This window comes from Saccoglossus kowalevskii, chromosome 6 (assembly GCF_978046115.1).
Source record: "Saccoglossus kowalevskii chromosome 6, keSacKowa6.1, whole genome shotgun sequence".
Taxonomy (NCBI): Eukaryota; Metazoa; Hemichordata; class Enteropneusta; family Harrimaniidae; genus Saccoglossus; species Saccoglossus kowalevskii.
The window spans coordinates 2180713-2203891 of NC_140646.1; the positions used below are offsets into that span (position 1 = coordinate 2180713).

At 36.4% G+C, this 23179-nt stretch overlaps 1 protein-coding gene across 3 annotated transcripts in view; it reads left to right on the forward strand.

Moving 5' to 3' along the window:
- LOC102804979 (serine/threonine-protein phosphatase 4 regulatory subunit 1-like) overlaps positions 1 to 23179 on the forward strand; it is a 132458-nt gene that overhangs the window by 35891 nt on the left and 73388 nt on the right. For all 3 annotated transcript variants that reach the window (XM_085499946.1, XM_085499947.1, XM_085499948.1), the window contains exon 3: positions 17256 to 17373. In XM_085499946.1, the coding sequence (XP_085356072.1) occupies positions 17256 to 17373 (118 nt within the window). The remainder of the gene's footprint in view (positions 1 to 17255; positions 17374 to 23179) is intronic.

Consider the following 23179-nt stretch of genomic DNA (forward strand, 5'->3'; position numbering starts at 1 on the left):
CAAGTACATAAGTGAAAATTTAGTCAAAGACGAGAAAACTGCACAAGAAATTTGCCTTATGTACACGTATTGGCAATGCAAGCCGCCATGCGACTTCCCCTTCTGACGTCACAAGGGGAATTTCTGTATGCAAATAAGAAGCTAATGAGGAGCCTCGTTTTAAAATACACAAAAATAAAGTTGCTGTAGATTGAGTTTAAGGATGCTGTACACCTTTTTTTGCTTTGAAACCCAAAATTCTACTTTTTTGTATTTTTCAATGCTGGACTACAAGGAGCAAACACTCAGTAGGAAAACAAGTGAATTGGATGTTTTTATAGGGTGTAAAAATCAATTTTTGTTAATTAAAAACAAAGGCACATGTCATTGTTTTGAAAGCCATGTTTTAATTAATCAGATAAAGACATAATAGACAGATAATTTGCATAATAGTCACCACCCATAGCAAATATAAACGGTAATACAAGTATTAGTAGTCCGAGGTACAAGTTACACGCATTCCATTTACGATGTCCACAAATTTAATTTCGTTGAATTTCTCACTCTTCAAGCAGTCGACTATGAAACTGTCCTGGGGTCGACTATGACAGTGACTAACTAAAACGAATGCAAGGAAATTTGGAGAAGAACGTCGACAGTATGTAAAGTGATTATTATGAACATTTAACCATGGCTACACGTAAAGCACGAGTCAAGCAGCTGTAAAAGCGTGTGTGTGAGCATCCTTGTTAGTCCCCGTTCAGACGCAGTCCGAAAACGGGGACTTATGTTTTGCCCTGTGTGCGTCCGTCCGTGCGTCCGTGATCACCTGTATCTCGAACATGCAAGGACCGATTGAGTTCAAACTTCACTCATACATTACACATTATATGGGACATATGCACATGCATTTTTTTCATGATCCGATTAACGATAGCCGAATAGCGGCCATTTTAAGGCCGAAAATGCATCAAAATCGCACATTTTCACCATTCCGGACCCGGATCTCAGTTATGCATGGACGGATTTCATTCAAATTTGGTACATACATTAAACATAATAGGACCTTGATGCACATCATTTTTTTTTTCGGATCAAGTTCGAAATAGCTGACTGGCGGCCATTTTGTTTTAAAGAATTCAGTTCTGGATCCGTATCCGAGACATGTCTGGATTGATCAAGTTCAAACTTCACACACACAAGGTACATCATGTCACAAATATGTATGTGCATTTGTTTCATGATCTCATTAACAATAGCGAAATGATGGCCATTTTAAGGCCGAAAATGCATCAAAATCACGTATTTTCACAATTCCAGAACCGGATCTCAGTCATGCATGGATGGATTTTGTTCAGATTTAGCACAATGTGTTGTACATATGCAGGTGCATTTCGGTCATGATCTGCTTTGAATGTATATGTCACTCAAATATGAACGGAACGGGGACGTGTCATTGACAATGACTTGTTTTACCTGTTTTATTTTTCTTAATCTTCACATTCTCAATAAATAATTTGACGAATTCAATGAAGTTAGATTTGTTATACATGATATAGAAAGTGAACTGAATGTAAGATACCGGCAGTTGTCCCCGCCAGCAGTTGTTCCGGTACTATGTATTACGCATTGAAGATGGAAAAAGAATCATCACACTAATTTTGTCACAACAGTTTTGGGAACTAAAAAACGGAAAACACGATTTATGGCGAACAGGTTATTTTACAAATCAACAAAATAATAACTGAGCAAACAAACTGAAAATTTTCTGCCCAATCGACAGACAACTTTAAACCTGAGCGATCGCATCTCCCGATTCAGTTCAGCGCTCGCTGTGACTTCTCTCCCCCTCATTGCCATTCAAATCAGATAATACAGATCTTTGTCGAGACATCTCGTGCAGTAAAAAAAAAATCTTGGAAAGAAAACTACATGTAGTTGACTCTGGTGGTGCGTTCAGCCACGGTTATTGGTTCAGCAGCTGAGCAAGAGAATGACCTTCAATGGAGGGCAATGTATGGTAATGAGTCTTCCAAAAAAGGAGTGTCTCCTCCCACAACGTATTAATGAATATGTAAATCATGACGTCATTTTGGCCTGGCTTTGTCACGCCGTGAAATAGTGTTTCCTATTGGATTCGGGAGCATAATTTCGTACTTTATAACCAATTGCGACCACGCATATCCACACATCTGCGTGATTATGACAGACAGACACCATGACTATTCATTATGAGTTTGTTTTGATCCATGGGACAAACGGATTTTGAGTTAGCCGACGATACGTTGCTGCTAAGTTGTTTTTGCCATTTTCTCGGTTAAACAAAACAGCGATTCACGGCAACTGCAGGCCTTTGATCTCGAGTTTTAGTGGACGCATTATACTAATTTTTCGCACAGACACTCTTCGATGTGTTCCCTCTCAAGCCGCGCTGGGATTTTTCTGTTTTCCTGTTTGTTTCGAAATTGCATTTTAATTTCTGAATACCGGAAAGAACCAGATCGCATTGTTTTTTCAAGATAGCTAAATTATTATTTCTTCTCCAACTACCATGTAGATATATATCTCAATTAACACGGAATGGTGGTGAGCGTCGTCTGAAAAACTGTTTTGTTGCCAATGTTCCACTAAATTTGTTTATTCATTGGTTCAATTATTTTTTACCGAAAATGGCTTTCTGTGTTTACACAGAGATCACGTGACTATACACGTCCATACACACACTATCTTGTCAATTTTATATCCAGTGTGAAATAAGCTTTCCATCAATATATAGCTTTGTGTTGTTCAGTAAATATTTTATATGAAAATATTAGTTTAGAAAATCAATACCAAAAACGTGTACAGCATCCTTAAAACACATTTTTTCACTTAAAAAAAATAATTCATGCTCAGAAACATAAAAGTTAATAATATTTATGTATGAATGGATATTTTTAGGTGTGAAAATAGCAGCCATTTCACAGGCACTTTAAGTGGTTTGAAATTTTATATATATGTATGACATTGTATTGTGTGCATATTGTTGAATTATATCTAAGTCGCTGCCACCTAGTTAATCCTCTCTATACCACACATTCATAATATACATGCTAAAAATTTATATAAAACAGTTAATTATGTTTTTCTTCATTAAAATGCAATAACAGAAAGAAAAAATCATTCTCTAATTCTCCTGAGCCTTTTACCATGTCAACAACAAATGTGTTCATGTATGCAAATGTTTTCTGCCCCTGTATATTTTCATATAAAGATGAATCTGTCAATTAAATAGTTGATTTATTGGCATACTTCTATTTAATCTTCTTTGATCTTGGGTGACCTGACCCATTCATGGATAGTTTTGATGCATGCTGTGATGGAATGTCTGTTTTATATTTAGCTGGTTATGTCCATTGCTACTAATAGACACTGGTCATAATCTCAATATTGCCTATGCATTGTTATTAATAGACACTGGTCATAATCTCAGTATTGCCTATGCATTGTTATTAATAGACACTGGTCATAATCTCAATATTGCCTATGCATTGTTATTAATAGACACTGGTCATAATCTCAGTATTGCCTATGCATTGTTATTAATAGACACTGGTCATAATCTCAATATTGCCTATGCATTGTTATTAATAGACACTGGTCATAATCTCAGTATTGCCTATGCATTGTTATTAATAGACACTGGTCATAATCTCAATATTGCCTATGCATTGTTATTAATAGACACTGGTCATAATCTCAATATTGCCTATGCATTGTTATTAATATTAATAGACACTGGTCATAATCTCAATATTGCCTATGCATTGTTATTAATAGACACTGGTCATAATCTCAGTATTGCCTATGCATTGTTATTAATAGACACTGGTCATAATCTCAATATTGCCTATGCATTGTTATTAATAGACACTGGTCATAATCTCAATATTGCCTATGCATTGTTATTCATTATTTCTTTTAACCCTTTGAATGCAAAGTCAACTTTAGGAATCATTCACAAAATAGTTCACTTTATTGCCTCTTCTTTTCCACATGAAATGTTGAAGGTTTTGATAAAAAAAAAATAGGAGCAATGTCGCATTTTGTCTGTTCGGTCCAAAAATAAGATTGAATTCAGTTCGGTGGAAATTACAGAAAATGTTAAGAAATCTACGCAAATTTAAGTTAGTAAAAAAAAAAATTGGTGCTCGAAGGATTAAGGTGGCATTGATTTATGATTGTTTACACTGGCTTGTTAGCTGTATCTGTCTTGTATTAATTTGAGTTTTAGGAATCTCTAATATGATAGTAGTGGGAGTTATTAAGACTCTTTATCCTGATTACATACAAATATTTTCGTGTTCATTCCAAATTAATAGCTTTGCTGTTAATGTGGTGTTGCAGATTTTTGCCTCCTCGTTCATTGCACAAATTATTATATTTATTGCATCTTCAGAAATACAGTAGTTCTATCAGTACAGTAGCAATAAAAGTATAATAATAATAATAATGAAATGATGAAGAAAGAGAAAATATTATAATATTAAAGGGGACCTTCCAGTTAAGCCTAATCTCACAACAAATTTACTTTCTGGATTAAAATAACAATGGATAACAAGATAGATTAACATTGTAAACAACATAAACAATAGTGCAACATAAACGTGGTTCTTTGGTGCAATCCATGGGATTGAGCAGTTCCTTTTTAAAGGGGAACCGCTCAATCCCTTGGATTGCACCAAAGAATCATGGGACACTATTGTTTATGTTGTTTACAATGTTAATCTATCTTGTTATCCATTGTTATTTTAATCCAGAAAGTAAATTTGTTGTAAAATTAATCTTAACTGGAAGGTGCCCCTTTAAGTATAAAATTAAAATGATGTGATATGTTAAAAATATTAGTTAAAGGGCGGCAGTCGTCGCGCCGCGCCGCGCCCTGTTCGATATGGGACTCATAGCGACATATACAACGCCTGTAAAATACATTGTTTATTTACATGAAATTCGAACATGCGTTGTACGACGATCACCGCGCTTGAAAGACTAATACATGTAATAATAAAATTCAAAACTATCAATTATCTATTCTTTATTGAAAAGCTTTGTAAATAAACTATAACATCTTTTTAATAGTTTCACATTCATCTACACTGAGCAATAAAATAAATGTATTGTGTGAATCATGTGGTAGAAAATTTAATTCAGACAAAAGCCGTTGGCGCAAGTTTCCATATATTGGACAAATCATGAATTCATCCTCGATCACATTCATGTTGCACTGTTTGCACTTTTTAGCTCCGCTGTTGACTTTGTCGAGCGGAGCTTATCATATGAGTGAGCGTCCGTGTCAATGTTTTACTTTTTCGACTTCTTCTTGAATACTACAAGCCTGAATGCTTTGATACTTGGTGTATATGTACCTTGGGTAGACCTCTCTCAGATTTGTTCATTTCATGATCATATCTTCAATTCTCTAATTTTTGTGAATATTTTTGTCATTTTTGATAAAAAGTTATATTTTCGACTTCTTGTTAAAAACCGCAAGTCCAATTGCTTTGATATTACTTATATAGGGACTACATGTGGATCTCTCTCAGATTTGTTCATTTTAAGCCTTCGCAGACGAAGTCTGCCGAAGGCTTATAGATTGGGGTCCGTCCGTCCGTCCGTTCGTCCGTCCGTTCGTCAGTCTTTTGCCTCCTATAACTTTGATATGCTCTGTCCAATTTTTTTCCAAATTGGTGCAAATGTATATCTCAATGCCATACATATGCACGCCAAGTATTTTTTTTGATTCGCCAAAGTTTCATTGTGTTTTTCTGTGATTTTCAACATTTTACTAGTACAAATGCCGAAATTTGCCGGAAAAGTCCGAGTTTTAACGACATCTCGCAAGAGAACTGGCATACCGTATTGCGCATGCGCCAGTCCAACCGCTGAGAAAATCGTTGGCAATTTCGTCTGAGGATATTTTATTCCGGACTGTATCTTTCTTTGCACAAGGCTTACATAGATTAAATTCTATCTCAAAGGTAAGAAACTATGCCAATGGTATTTATTATGAACTTTGATTTATCCTTTTGTGTCCTGACTTTAGTGAGAAACTAGCGATCGCGCAGTGTCTAATTTGGCCAGAAAAACAGTCCTGCTATTAGTTCAAGAACTGGTTATGAAACGTGTAATTCGAAAGTCTATCTCATCATTTAGGAGGCTTGGGAATAACGTTTGGCATATAAAATACTGGAATAATAAAAACGTAAAAGTTTAGAACACGCTGATCGTGATTCTGTTATGTACGATTGCTATTTCCGTTGTTCATTGGCAACTGTAGCAGATTGAAACTTGGTTTCGTGACGACACATTAGACTAGAATTATTGAGAAAACACAAGTCAAGTTCGGCCAACCGTGACTGCTTGAAAGCAATGATGAAATTGAAAAGTACTTTAATTCAATATCAATGAATCTATCATCACTTTTAAATTACCTTTGAAGTAAATATGAGTGCGTTATTGCATTCGTGACCGGGACTTCCATGCTCCATGCGGTGTTGGAAGTTTATCGGTAAATCGAACCTCAGTCAACAGAGTCACATTTTCCCAATCAGCTATTTATTTCGGTACAGAAGTCAGGGTGGCAATTTCAATGTTTAGCTAACATAATTTATCTCCATTATGAGCAGGAAAATAAATTACGGACCTCGATTGAGATGGATTTAACGGCGGCCATGTTTTTAAGGGATATGTGAAATAATATTAGGGAGGGGGTCAAATTCACGTAATCCTCAATTTTAATGATGTCGACTTAATATTAAAATTTTTTTTTTCAAAACTTCGGATATTATTTTATATAATATTTTAATACAACTACAATATGTTAATTAGTATGCAAATTAATATGCAAATTAGCAGCCAATCTGAGACAATGCAATCCAGTTCAAAGGAAATTTGACATACACTTAGGTTACATGATCACTACTTCTGCTGATTAGTTTTTTATGCACTTCTATCTGCTTTTATATTAAATATATTTTTTTGTATTTTTCTCAATAGTTTCTTTTTATTACTTTTGATATCTTGGCATCCATTTGGTTCAGCTCAAGTGAAATTTTCGGCACAAGTACTCTGGCTTTTTGCACGTTCTTAATATTTTATTTTTGCAGAATCCTGTGAATATTAATTTGACAACTTTGTAGAGTGGAAACTATTGAATTCATCCCAGACTTTGGTAGAACGTGTTTAAAATAGTACAGTGTGAACTGCAATTTCTTTCTGGCTGGTATAAATTTATTAAGTAATATTTTTTCGTACTAAAAAGACTCAAATATCTTTTTTAATTAAATCTTACAGCCAATGGGAGCACATATGCTACAACCTCTGCTTACTTTGGACTAAATGTTTTTTTTGTTTTTTTTTCAGGTGCAGAGCCAGATTTTTTTCTCAGAAAGCAAAGGCACTGGAACTACATGTATTACAAAAACATACCGGTGCTATTCACTGCGTGTCTGACAATTGTATAAAGTTTCGCAGGTCCTCTTTTTTTTTACTTTGAGAAGTTCTGTCAACCAAAGCATAACTACAGTACTCATTCCGCCCAACCTCCCGCTTTTATCGCTTTTTTTCCGACCGCTTATCGCTTAATTTCCGACCGCTCGCTGCTTTCCGACCGGAAACCGACCGCTTTTTTTCCGCTCGCTCGCGTTCGCTTTTGTTCGCTCGCTCGCTCGCTCGCTTTTGTTCGTTCGCTCGCTCGCTTTTGTTCGTTCGCTCGCTCGCTTTTGTTCGTTCGCTCGCTCGCTTTTGTTCGTTCGCTCGCTCGCTTTTGTTCGCTCGCTCGCTCCTGCTATGACTGGCTTCAGAAACACCGTCCGCTTGCCAACCGACCGCTGGAGTAACAATGATCGTACATTGTATGTATAAACTTAAGTTTTTATTCGTAATAAATTTAGGTTTTAATGACGATTCAAAATACAACGCCTATTGCTTCTCTGTTTTGGAACAAAGACGCCTTCAAATCACTTGACACATTGTAACGTTTGCTACGCAAGTCGAACTGTGACCTGTATTTACATATTTACGTCCTTGTGTGTGTGTGTAGTTCAAGCAGCTATATGACTGGTCAATCGCGATATTATTGAGTACTAGTATTTGTGTGTTGTGTGTGTGTGTTTCTGTGTGATTTTGACTAAATTTATTCCGAACGGCGCTCAAAATAATTTGACACTTTGTTATTTTCGAACGCAACTCACACTATGACTCTTACTCAATTTGCACAAGTAATACGACTGCTGTAGTTCAGAAAATCTATTGGTTAACTTTTGATCGTGTCTGGGTGCGCAAAACAAAACTGCACATATAATTATCGCATAGCTGAATTTCTACAAATCAATTGGACTTAAACTACTAGTATAATGACTGTGACGATTAATCGCTTGTCTGATTACATGCGACGACGAATTATTGGATTGGCAGCAGCCGGACGAAAAATGAAAGAGATCTCGGAACAGTTAATTTGTTGAGGAAAACAAAACAAACGCAGCTAGTGATACATTTTGAAAACAAAAATACAAAATAAACGCAATCAGAGGCGACGACCACGCACGTTGGAAATAAATAAAACATCTGTTTTAGTATGTTGTGACAGTCTCACCAAACTCTTTTACTCGCGCAATATAATTATGTTATTTCCCAAAGCACTTATATTTAATACATTGACGAAAAACACCGCAAGAAAAATGTAAATCAGGCTTATAATTACTAGTAACTCTACTCGAACGCAATGTTGATCACTGTAAAAGTGGATAAATTCGAACCGTCATCAAATTCAAAATTCAAGCGATCTCGTTGAATGTCAAAAATAAACTCTATGTTTAGAAAGACAAAAACAACAACATATTAGAGTGCAAAAAAGCTAGCAGCAAAGAACGAGAAGTGCATGTGGGAAAGCGGTGAGTTAATTCGAGAAAAATTATGCTGATGTGAGAACAAGCCATATACCCGCGGAGTACTCGCTAAAACATCGAGAAAATGTGCCATTTCAAAGAGCACCCTTACAAATAATGTCTGCGATTGTGTGAACATGATAACGTGCAAACAAGGAACAGAGCTCGTGGTCCACCAAGGAAACTTAGCGATGACGCAGTTTTAGATGTATACGGCTGTTGAAAACAGAGACTCCTTCGATCTCATATAAGCAGGTTCACGTGGATGTATCATTTTCAACTTTTACCAACAACGCTATGATAATAAAGACATTGTGAAATTATTTTGTTTTTATGTAGAAAAATACAGTAATTTTACCAAGTAAAATCATATTTATTAAAATTATTGTTCATACATGAGTTGTCGAACACACTACATAGTTTGTAATTTCATCCAGCTTCTTTCAGTCACGATTCAAGACAAATAAAAGGCACAAATATAGATAATATTATTTTTTTCTGTAATATTCGTGTGTAATCAGTAATTATGAAAAAAAATTATGGGTACATTTGGAATACATTTCGTTATGAATTATTCTTAATATCAATTTCTAAATTATCTTGTCAAAATCAGTTTTTTTTTTCAGGGTTTTTCCTCCAAAACGAAAGAATTTCATAATGTCGGGAACGAGAAGTTTTTTTTTTGTTATTATTATTATTTATTGGGAACGGAAAGTCTTTATCATAGTGCTTCGCCTCGGTTGACAATGACCTCTTCGGGTCGCTAAAACTGTATGTGCACCTCTGTTGGGGTGAACATTTGTATTATTATACTGAATAAATCTTAGAACAGAAATGGTGGCACTCAATCATGGCAATCTTCCAGGTCATCGTTAGAAAGATTTTCGGAGGCAAATTTAATCTTGAAGGATTGCAGGAAATTGACCCTTAACGATTCATATTTATGAATTAAGCGGGATTCAGGTACCATAGTGTTTGTAACAGAAAAAAAGAGGTTTTCGCGGGGATTTTTCATGCAAACATTGTGAATGGTTCCCCCGACACTGATTCCTTTTTAACTTTAAATTTTTCTAAGACGCGGCAAACCCTGCTCATGACCGGAGACGTCGTCGAGATGCAGGTGCGATTCCTCTTAGCAACGCGTTCTATTTATTTCCAAAGCGTGTGGTCGGCGCCTTTGATTGCGTTTATTTTGTTTTTTGTATTCACGTAATCTATCACTGGCAGCGTTTGTTTTGTCGCGTCTCACAACTTAATGTCCAAGCTGACTTTGTTTTGGTTGTAAGTGAACTACGTACAGCTCATGAAAGTATTTCGCCCAGAGTTCGCAAAAAACGGAATACCCTGCAAACTTTGAATCCTTTATTTTATAACGAGACATTGGGCGCAAAAATAAAAACCATAATTGTAATTCAACAAGTTTATGTAACGTGTTAGTCCGCTTGCCAGCCGCCTAGTTAAAAAACGCGATCTCCATTGATGTCGGCTTCGACAACTTCGGACAAGTAAGATGGGCGCTGGCCGACATTACATTTGCAAGTATTGTATTTGTTTGACAAATTTTACACTGCTGTCATTCTATAACAATCGATTGGTCGTTTTTCACAGTCTTACTATTCCTGCAGATATTCTTCAATTGTTATAGGTGCCATAGATTTACATATCTACAACTTGACCCGTGTTAAACCCAAACCATGCGTGCATGACAACCGTCACCCTACACACGGTTACTCAATGAAAACCATACTCTACAGTAGACATTTTTAGCTCTCCACCAAAAATTGAATGGTTTTATTTCATACTAGTTGTGTCTGTGTCAGCGTCGTATTCGATTTCACATGTTTGGTTCGATCTTGTTTATGGTGGACATTATTGCTACGCTTAAGTATTATTACCAATTTTATATGGCCGTGTGATCCACCGTATTTTTTCAACGGTCGTTCTATAAATTTTTGATTGTATTTATTCTTATTTTAACATCATAAAAACAAAAATGACACACTTGTACATGAAACAGTAGGTAATAAACTGTAAATGCGGGCGGTTGCTCTGTCAGGCGAGCAAGCGAGCGAGCGAACGAGCGAACGATTGCGCGAGCGGATACTTCCGGATTTGCGCGGTCGAAAAAAAAGCGGAAATTGCGCGGTCGAATTGAACAAAGCGAGCGAAAAAAAAAGCGATCGAAATCCAGAAGCGGGCGGGAGGCTGGGCGAAATGAGTACTGTATGTGTTTTCTCTGCACATAAAATTTCACACGATTTGTTAATATTATTATTAATGTATGATAATAAAAACTTGATAATATTCTTCTGGATTTTTGTACTTTATTTGTATCATTGTCGTATGAGATTGAAACTGATCCAGGGCCACAAACTAGTTTATCCAAACAGACACAACACTGACTCTACATATTTGCAGATCTGATTTGTATACTTCCTTGTCATTTTACCTGTTGTACTGGTTTGGTGCTATCTGGTTTCCTTGCTGAGAATAATGCTGACCTGGATGGAGAGTGCTATAAACTTGAAAATGCCATAGAAATCATGTTTGCCAATTTATGTCCATGCAACTTTAGAATGACAACTAGCGAAGGCAGTGTTATTCATGACTTGTGTGATGATATCTTCAATTTTCTAATTTTGGTGAATATTTTTGTCATTTTTGGTAAAAAGTGATATTTTCCACTTCTTGTTGAAAACTGCAAGTCTGATTGTTTTGATACTATACATATTGTTCATTTTCTAATGATATTTTCTGTTCTTTAATTGAAATGTGCATTGCTAACAGCGGAGCTATCTCAGCTGAGAGGCTGCTTGTTGGCATTTTTGGTCAAAAATGCTATTTTTGACTTCTTCTTGAAAACTGCTAACCCAAATACTTGATATGTAGGTACCTTGGGTGGACCTCTCTCAGATGTGTTCATTTTGTGATGATATCTTTAATTCTCTAATTTTCATGAACATTTTTGTCATTTTTGGTAAAAAGTGATATTTTAAACTTCTTGTTAAAAACCGCAAATCTAATTGCTTTGATATTATATATACTAAATAGGTACTCAGGTAGACCTCTCTCAGATTTGTTCATTTCGTGATGATTTTGTTCTCGTTTATCTAATTTTTATGAATATTTTTGACAGAAAGTTATACAAGCCCGATTGCTTTAAGCACAGTTCCTCCACAACCGGTTAAGAAACGGTCAGATATTGTTACAATGCGTGTTTCGGTTAATTCGTTGTTTATTTAATAGCTTAATCGTTGTTTATTTCGCTGGCGGTAAAATACGGACGTTCTGCCATCTTTCCCCAACATTAACATAAAATTAGCATATCCAATGATGTAATTTCTCTCACAAAGCATTGCGTTTCTTTAGTGCGCATGGGTACTTTCAATCTTTTCATTCGTGTCAACATAGTCTTTACTTCCGTGATCGCTCTAAAATATTACTGTAATGTGAAAATCCTACGATGATTTCCTCGATTTTGACGATGAAAATGTCAATTGGCCATCAGATTTAGAGGAGAAAAGCCGGGATGTGGAGTCTGATTTAAATTACGAGTCAACAGTGAACGAAGCAATGACGGGCGACAATACAAAATCGCTGTCGTTTCAGGAAACAATATACACAAAATAAGAATAAATGTGAACAGAAAACTAGCATTACTGTCTATCAGTAAGTATTGATGAATATATGTATATAATCAGTGACGAAATCACTATGTTTTCAAAAATTAAACCCATCTACCGAGTGGCAGCCATTTTCTTTTACACACAAAAAAACAAACGAGTTGCGAAATAAACGATTTAAATTTTAAGATAATTCGAAAAACTATCATATATTCGATAAAGTGTCAACAATTTGGGTCAAAACTACAGACATCGTCATAACACAAATGCAATGACCGATTCTAAAACTGCCCCCGAAGTTCCCAGTCACAAATCATTTGATACCTCGAATAAAAACGTCATACACTACCTAATATTCACTCAAGATGTTCCTGACAACTAAATAAACTCAAATATTAGCGTCAATTACGAAATATATTTGAAGAAACTATTACACTACGTTGATTTCTCCGACACGACCGACCTCAGTGTGAGCGCTTCAGCGTAAACTATGACGTCATCACTTCAGCTGTAAGGCTGAAACACGCATTGTTTCTTGATCTAAGCTCGTTCACACCTTTTGACAAAAGCGTTTCATAACCGGTTGTGGAGGGACTGTGCTTTAAGGTAGAGATGCAGGTTCGTGGGCGGTTGGGAGTGAAATTTTTTTTTTTTTTTGCATTTTATTATCTAAACAGTCTTGGCTATGGACTTAAAATTTGGTAGAATTGTGAATAGTGGAACATACTTAAAAAACAGGTGCAAACATTCTCTCTTTGGAATGCTTAGCAAGATTTAGCAAGGCTGTACATAAATAATAAAAAAAAAACATGGTGAAAAAAAGAAATGACGGGATCTCCATATTATGCACAATATTTAACTTTTAACAAAATGATAATACATTTAAATTTGGAACTGTTACAGCCATTTTAATTATGAGCATTAGCAAACTTCTTACTGGGTGAATTGTTATGCAAATTAGCAATTATCTCGACTTATAATGCACATTCCAGAACTTTAAAAAAAAAAAATAGCTCCTAGATGCTTTTACCTTTTGTTTTGAAATTTTCACAAATGATTGACAATGTGTTTATCTTCAAAATGTCGTGGGGCATTGTTTTTAGTTGAACAGTGTCACTTTTGACCAAAAAAGCACATTTTTGTGCATATTTCAAATTCAAGTGTTCATAAATACAGAATACGGATTAACTTTTTTTTAGAATACAAATACAAAAAAAAAATGAACAAAAACAGTTGATTTTGTTATTAGTCCCCGTTCGGACGAAGTCCGAAAACGGGGACTTGTAATTCGGTCTCTGTGCGTCTGTCCGGAGTCGTATCTCAGAGTCTCTTGGACCGATTTCATTCATTCTTTGCACATGCAGTGGTTTAGCGATTCGATTCAAAATGGCCGACTGGCAGCGATCTTGTTGTTTGAAAATGTTGTATTTTGGACATGCTTTGTCAGTTTTCATTCAAACTTGGTACATAGATTATACATGTTAGGATGCAAGTCCTTGACGATTTATTGCACAATTGGATCGAAGATGGCCGACTGGCAGCCATCTTGTTTTTTGAAAATGTCATATTTTGGATATGCTTTGTCAGTTTTCATTCAAGTTGAGTACATAGATCATACCTGTTAGGATACATGTTCTGTCTGTCCGTCCGTCCATGCGTCCATGCGTCTGTCCGTTTGTCCTGAGTCGTATTTCAGAATCCTGTTGACCGATTCATTCTTTGCATGTGCCTAGCACCTTATGTGGGACATATGCACATGCAGTGGTTTAGCGATTCAATTCAAAATGGCCGACTGGCAGCGATCTTGTTCTTTGAAAATGTTGTATTTTGGACATGCTTTGTCAGTTTTCATTCAAACTTGGTACATAGATTATACATGTCAGGATACATGTTCATGACAATTTATTTCGCAATTGGATCAAAGATGGTCGACTGGCAGGCATCTTGTTTTTTTTTAGCTCCGCTGTCGACTTTGTCGAGCGGAGCTTATCATATGAGTGATTGTCCGTCGTCGTCGTCGTCCGTGTCAATGTTTTACTTTTTCGACTTCTTCTTGAAAACTACAAGCCTGAATGCTTTGATACTTGGTGTATATGTACCTTGGGTAGACCTCTCTTAGGTTTGTTCATTTCATGTTGATATCTTCAATTCTCTAATTTTGGTGAATATTTTTGTCATTTTTGGTAAAAAGTGATATTTTCGACTTCTTGTTAAAAACCGCAAGTGCAATTGCTTTGATATTACATATATAGGTACTACATGTGGACCTCTCTCAGATTTGTTCATTTTGTGATGATATCTTCAATTCTCTAATTTTGGTGAATATTTTTGTCATGTTTGGTAAAAAGTGATATTTTCGACTTCTTGTTAAAAACTGTAAGTCCGATTGCTTTGATACTATACATATTGTTCATTTTCTAATGATGTCTTCAGTTCTTTAATTTAAATATGCATTGCTAACAGCGGAGCTATCTCAGCCGATAGGCTGCTTGTTTTTTATATGCGGTATCTTGGACGTGCTCTGTCAGTTTTCATTCAAATTTGGCACATACATGTACTTTATACATGTTAGGATGCATGTCCATGACAATTTGTTTCAAAATCTGGTCAAAGCTGGCCGATTGACAGCCATCTGACTTTTTGGCCTTACTACTATATTTCCACAATTTATGTACCATTTTCATTCTAATTTGGCACATACATCATATATATTAGCACAGGGAGTTGGACAAACTTATGTATTTTAATAAATTGTTATATAACTTTTCTTTTACCCCCCCCCCCCCCTCTCCTCCTGGTATCGATTTCAAGTAATCACTGATCCTTGTTTATACCACTCTTTCCTTTATCTCAACTTTGAAATCGATATAAGGAAGGGGGATAAAGAAAAGTTATATAACAATTTATTATTTAATAATTTATTAAAATACATAAGTTTGTCCAACTCCCTGTGATATCAGTGTGTTTCATAATCAGATCAAAGATGGCCGAATAACGACTGTTTTAATTTTTGGCCATATTACTACTAGTACTACACAGAACATGTGTTTTGATGAAAATAAACAATCTGTTGTATATGCCACTTGGAACTCAAGTATCAAGAACACGCTCGTGACAACCCCTCCGCTTTAATATGATGAGCACAAAGAGAACTTTCAAACATTTAACGGGGACTGTCATTTTCAATGACTTGTTATAAATACCCTTGAATTATTTAATGCTAAACATTTATGTTTATTTTGAGAGAACAGTCATTGATTGAGTAATGTCCATGAACAGCATATAGAGTAATGTCTGTCTGTCTGGTGACACATGACACAGTAGTACAGTTAGCGACACTACAGTAATGCAACTACCGTAAAATTCCTTTTTGAGGCCGCAGCTTTAATTAAAATTCATTTTTTCAATGGACGAATTCAGATGCGTGAAGTCTTGGTGCGGCTTTAATTAGAGTATTCACTTCGGTAACAGTGGGAATTTTTTTCCAAAAACAAAGGCCAGAAGGGATAATGATATGCACGACACTCGATTGCAACTTTGTTGCGATTCTAAGGCACTTTCGGATTTTTACACAGACAAACTTGAACACAAACAAAATTTCACACTGTATAACCACAGTCCCTCCAGTGCACAATAAATAATATCTACAAATAGATTTGTATGCATTTGCAGATTACGGTACTGTATACTACAATCTATTGAATAGACTAATTCGTTAGCACCGGTATAGGTCACAAGTGAGAGACAGCAGTCTGACACAGTCGATTGCGGCATGTTCGACTTCCGACAGAATGACTGTACATTCCATGTTTAATTTAGACATTGGGGAAATTAAAATAAAAAGTCAATCCAAAAAAATGTTCGCATGATAACAACAAAAATACTGATATTTATTTTCTTATTTTTTTTTTTGATAACGAAAAGTATATTCTAAAAGAAGTCAAAACAAAAACGAATGCATTCTTAGTAGCAAATGATCCGGTAACGGCCATGCTGCGTTTCAAACAAGTGAATAACTTACTTGTTTTTGAAGTGTTACAATTGCTGATTATTACTAAGTAGTGATTACAATAACGTACAAAAAATAAATTTGTTAAATTGTTGTGAAAATTCAACTTAGTTTCACCGCAAGCGAATGATTTCGGTCACATATAAACTCTCGATCCGATACGATATACGCCATGTTTGTTCAAACGTCTTTTAGTGACTTGAAACTGTTTTTTGACCTCATAGGTCAAGTCACTAATTAACCAATCGAAACGCTGAATGGTGCCAACGTGATTAAATTACCATAGCTCATTTAAATTGAAGACGAATTTAACACTTTTGACGATAATAACAGCTCATTGTCGAAACGCAGTTTACCCAGTCACGCTACCCACAATAAACCTGTACTCAGGAATAAGCGTCAATGACTACGGAAAACCTAAATTAGACTCTAATCTAAGCGTCAGGAATCATTGAAAAGTTCGAAAAATTATGCCTTAATTTAAATTTAAATGGTATATCTTTTTCTGAAATATGTGGTGGCCGTTTGGTTTGTGAAAGTTTGGGGTGCGGCTTATATTGCAGACTTTTTCCTGGGATCAAAACTTGTCAATTTCAACCTGAAATAATGTCTCAAGTTAGGGGTGCGGCTTCTATTAAAGCTGCGGCCTCAAATATGATTTTTACGGTAATCAATACTTTGATTTTGACTTCATGCAAATTTGTTTTATTACTGTTTCAGATGAGACAGAGGATGTTAATATGTTTACATCTGCTCTCGATGCTACGACGCAAGATGAATTACTGTCGCCTCTTGCTAAACTAGAAAAATATATTGACAGTGACAATGTTTTTAACAGGTAAGGATCAGTTACAAGTATATATATACAGTCAAACCTGTCTATAAAGGACAGTCAGTGGACTGAGCCAAACTGTCCTTTATAGACAGGTGGTCTTTATATGGAGGTGGCCTAATTTATTCATTCAATCATGAATATTAATTAGGGCGGGAATTTTAAGGGAGATCATAAGTAAAACATACATTATGTAAAAGCAAACCTACACATTGTACAATGAACAGGTCATTTTTAAAAAAAGTCACTCATTTTTATATGTTTAATTACAAAGCTTTACTTTTTTACTACAAATTATATCATGTAAATTCACTGGAACCAAGTGATTCTGCCCATGGATTTATTCGTGTATTTAATGCATAAGAACGATTGTCAACGATCGGCCACATTGGCGTTTCAGTTCGGTCTTTCACACTCTCGCCGTGCAGTCTTTTTCCCTCGTCTCTTACACATATTCCATCACAGGCGGTAATCAGCCACATCGTTAGTATTGTCGATTGTACACTGTGACAAAATGCACAGGCAAAGTTGTCGTTTTTGAAAAAACAAACAAGCATTAAAAATGAAGAAGCATTGGTAAAACTGCCCAAACGCAACGAATTTTCTCGATTGCGAATTATTGATATTACCTTTTATAAAAAAAAGAGGATCAAAATAGAAAACATCTTTCGTTGAGAATAACCCTGAGATGACCCCTCAATATCAATACGTTTTGCCCATGCGCTAGCTTCATTAGCATAATTTATAACGATCAACAACAAACAACATGGCGGCCAAAATAGGTTGGATTTTGCAATCCCGCGATGAAAACGAAATAAACGAATGTTTTATAATTTTGTTTGGATATTTCATGTCGACAAGGTAAATAAAACATCTCTCATTTAATAAAACTGGTTCACTTGTTTATTTTGTTTTCGAGACGAGAGGAATTTGCTCTTCATGTGCAAGACAGTCCACAGAAGTGCCGCTGGCCGGCTGGGGATCGATAGTGTAGTACCGATCGGAAACAAGCTAGTTTGTCATTTCAAACTTTAAATGAAACTGTTTTAATTTGTTGTTAAAATTTTCCAGTCTCCAAACGTTACATTAAGATGATATTCAACTTTTTGTTTTCACTTTCTCGCAACTTTACAAACCAAGTTGCAATGGTCACCCCTGTCTCTTAGCCCTAAAGATTGCGTACTCGGTAATCTGAACCTAACACATGGCCACTTTCCTGTTAGCGATTCGCAAGTAGGTATTGTCTTTTTGCTGATACCGTCTGACGGAAATGTTGGTGGTCGTTATACAAAGGTTAAAGTGTGAATAGGTCTACAATAGGGTGGTCGCTGGTCGCGTTGGACAGGTGGTCGCTATATCCAGTGTCTTTAACGTGTAAATTGCGAAGGGACTGTACTAAGGTGGCCGCTCTGCACAGGTGGTCGTTAACACAGGTTTGACTGTAATTCCTAATTTCCGAGTTACTATTTTTCTCACGAAATTCGATAGAGGGCGTTCTCAAAGTACCCGGATGACATTCCGTTCAACGTTCGTGGTGGGGTTGAATTTGAGCGGCGTCTGCTGTAAGCAATATACTAGTAGTTACTGTTGCCTAAGTCTTATTTTTTACACACGTTTTGCAAGAATTGGTCAAAATGGTTAACTGGTATTGTAATGCTATTACTGGGGTTCGATTAAAACGTAAAAAAACAGCGAAATATCCTGAGATGAAAGGCGTAACTTTTCATACATTTCTTTCGTCCAAGAAATCATTTCAACGCCAGTGGATTCGAATGCGTCGTCGAGAACCTGAGTGGACGCCAAACTATATTCCCGGGTTTGTTCACGGCATTTCCCATCCTGCGCCAGTATTTTTTTAGTTCAATAACTGGAGACTGCCGTCTTTCAACCGCAGTTATACATCGATTGACAAACGAAGACTATCATCTTCCCGAGACGAGCGCAAACGAAAACATTTATGATAACTGCATCTGCTGATCGCCTGGTGAATCATATTAATTCAAACTTACACTACACAATTACAAACACCAGAAACTATTTTAGAGTTTGATTTAATAATAAACCATGGCTTGTAAGGATTTTCCTTCATGGATCATTGCCGAATACACTCTGCCATAATGAAAATAAATTCTGTATTCTGCACATGATGAAGCTTTACGGAAATTATGAAGTAAATGACCATTATCAAGTCGATATTCTTTCAGTCTTGCTGTTGTCCAGTCACTTCGATGCAACAAATATGCGAACATATCAGCTATTTCAAACAAAGGCAAAGTATGAAGGTTTTTTTGCCAAGTTTTTACGTTACACGGATCTACCAGAGTTATCGTCGACTCACTGTGTTTTACAGTACGACGACGATTGTTTGACTCTTGGCGAACATTTAACTCGTTTGCTAACTCAACAAGTTCAAAAAGTTTAGCTTTACGAACATTAATATTGCTGCAAGTTATACCACGATCCCGGAGAAATTTGCGGAGTTCTGGAACCATTTTGCTTTTCCAATCTATTGATTTACGCATGTAAGAATACAGAACTTCAATAAAAACAACCCCACTCAGGCTCGTCATCCGGGTATTTTGGATGCGCCCTCTAGCGGAATTCCGTAGAAAACTAACAACTCGAAAATTAGGAATTAGCCCCTGTTCGGACGAAGTCCGAAAACAGGGACTTATAATTTGGTTGTATTTCAGAATCCGTCGGATCGATTCCATTCATTCTTTGTATGTGCCTAGTACTTTATGTGGGACATATGCATATGCAGTGGTTTAGCAATCCGATTCAAAATGGCCGACTGGCAGCCATCTTGTTCTTTGACAATGTCATATTTTTGACATGCTTTGTCAGTTTTCATTCATAGATTATACATGTCCTCCAACTGTTGGTGTGTGCGTCATTCCGTTCCTGCGTCTGTCCGTCTGTGTGTGCATCTGTGCGAAGTCGTATTTCAGAATCTTTTGGACCAATTTCGTTCATTCTTTGCATGTGCCGAGTACTTTATGTAGGACATATGCACATGCAGTGGTGTAGTGATTTGATTCAAAATGGCTGACTGGCAGCCATCTTGTTTTTTGAAAACTTTGTTTTTTGGACATTTTTGCCTTACTACTATATTTCCAAGATTTATGTACCATTTTCATTTGTATTTGGTACATACATCATACATGTCACTTTGTTTCATAATCAGATCAAAGATGGCCGAATAACGGCTGTTTTTATTTTTGGCCATATTACTATATCTGTCACCCATGCATCATTTTCATTGATATTTAGCATATCATAAATGAATACATGTACATGTCAATTCAATTTGCAATTTGATCAAATATGGCTGACTGACAGCCATCTTGTTTGTTTAAAATGTGATAATTTGGACATGCTTTCACTTGTGATCTATGTTTTTCTTTGCTATGTCTTAAACTGGAGGGGTCGTCTTATTTGAAGACTCCTTGAATAATTACCTATGTATGGAATAATTTTAGTGAATGAATTTTGTTTGCATATGACTGAAACCATTCAACAACAAAGATAAATGTTTCTCACAGATTCTAATTATAATGGTATGTAAACAATATAATAAAATGTGCTTATTTTTTGTGAACATTTGTACTGGTTGTAAAACGTGTTTCACAAATAGTTTCATAAAACAATATTTTTTTATTATTCCTGTTTCAAAACAAGTAGTATGCTCCCAAACATGTCATGTAGTGAGCAAAAATTAACATTTAAAATTTTTTATGAGGGGCAGAAATTGCAGACCTTGCATCAGTCTGCGCATGGGAGTGAGTTCTCATGGTAATGCATCAAAGTCGTGGAGAAAGCCAATCAGTGATCACGTGTTTGTTCATCTGTTTTCTGCCAAATATTGGACATGCATGAACAGATTTCTGTAAACTTAGAATGTTAGTCAGTTACTTTTTTTATAATTGGATGACTCGTATAAATTAATAGGGTATTTTGGGGCATTTATAGTCAAAAAACGTTCCTTTTGGTTCAAAAAAATAAATATGTGTGCCATATCCTAATTCTGAAAGTTCACTGGAGGTGTATACCTGAAACGTATAAATGCATGTCAAGTGTCAGTAGATCATAATGGCTTAATTTTTTTGATAGATGAAGACTAGGGCTCATAAGATGTACTGTAAAATGTGCATTAGAAGCCGCATTTCTTATAGAAGCCACACCCAATTTTGTTGAATTTTGTCGTCATAATAGAAGCCTGGCTTCTGGTACAAATTTTGAAAATGTTGTTGTCCTGTTTAGGGTTCTGCCAGCTCTTTACCATTTACCAATGATGAATTACATCTTAAGGTAGCAAGAAGGGAAATTTTCACTTTTTTCTTGATTTTTCAAAAATTGATAAAACGGTTACTTTAGACCTTGATACATCACCCCAGGTTTACAAAAGATCAAAATTGCGAAATAACGTTGCTCAAATTAGTGTTTTAAAACACTAGCAGAAAAGACTACAACTGGCGTTTCGTGGATGTTTGCATAATGTTTATCTTTGAAAGGGTTTAAATGATAACATCTTATCTGTATACTCTGTTGTTGACGATTCTGATATAACGGGTGATAAGCTTCCAGTTTATTACAGAGTATTGCATACTAACCCCTTTGGTTAATGAAATTTTAATTTCATAAACAAATGGGATAATTGCCAATTATCATATAATACTGGTTAAATAAAATCGAAATAACAGTGGATAGCTCCCGTAGGGGGCGTCCTTCCCCTGTCATCTGATTTGCATACTTCCATTTTTAACCACGAGATTGATTCACGGGTGAAATTTGGGCTTGCCAAAATATCATTGTTTTTGCGGTGGAAATACATTGTTACCACCCATCAACACAGCCACCGAACTATTAGTGTGTCAGGAAGCTCTTGTGGACATCAAGAACTTCGTACTTAGTCACCTTGAGTAAAAAATTGTAGTTTTAGTAACGAAACTCAAAAGCCCGCCTTCAGTTTCAAGATGGCGGAAAATATGGATACCGGAGAGTTGAACACCGTTCATCCCAGCACTTCGGATTCAAACACTTTCGGACGAAAGTGTGAAGAGTGCCATATATCGATGCTCACTTACGATGATCACCGTATTTGCATTCCATGTGGCAGAAAATGTAATGGGCACATCAACTGCGGTGTTTGCTTCGCCTGGCCGATAGAAACTTGGAACTGGGATTCCCGCCTACGCAAGTCAACGGGAAAATCAGGAAAGAAGAAATCCAAAAAACGTCATTTGGAGGAGTCTTCGGTTTCATCGGTACCTACCAACGCTGAGGACGAACTATTGGCAGACGAACCCAACCAAAAACGTCCAAAGGAGACTGACAATGAGCAAAGTGTTATAGCTCATTTACAGAACAAGGTGGATCTACTGACCAGAAAAATTAAAGTTTTGGAAAACCCAGTAGACGAAGAGGTACCACCAAAAGCATGGAGTGTCAGCGCTCTCCAGGCGGAAAAGAAAAAATCCTACACAACAGTGGTGCGAGAAAATGTTGAAGACGCACTGGCTGAGGCAGGCGTGATTTTTTTCTAATGAAGATGCTACAAGTAACGCGGGGGAGGCCGGCTCGTCGAAAACCACAACAGCGAGTGGTACCGACAAGGAGGACCCCGAATTCAAAATCCGCTCCGATGCTATCACGAAAGGTGCGGTTATGGTGAAGAAAATCTTACCTCTACCGATTCCACCGATGGCGGACGCCCCACGTTTCTCGATCGGTTTGTCTACACTGCCGAAAAAGGACACTTTTGCGACTTCAGCAATGCTACCATGGTCTCCCCGACTGACACAGGGCGCTG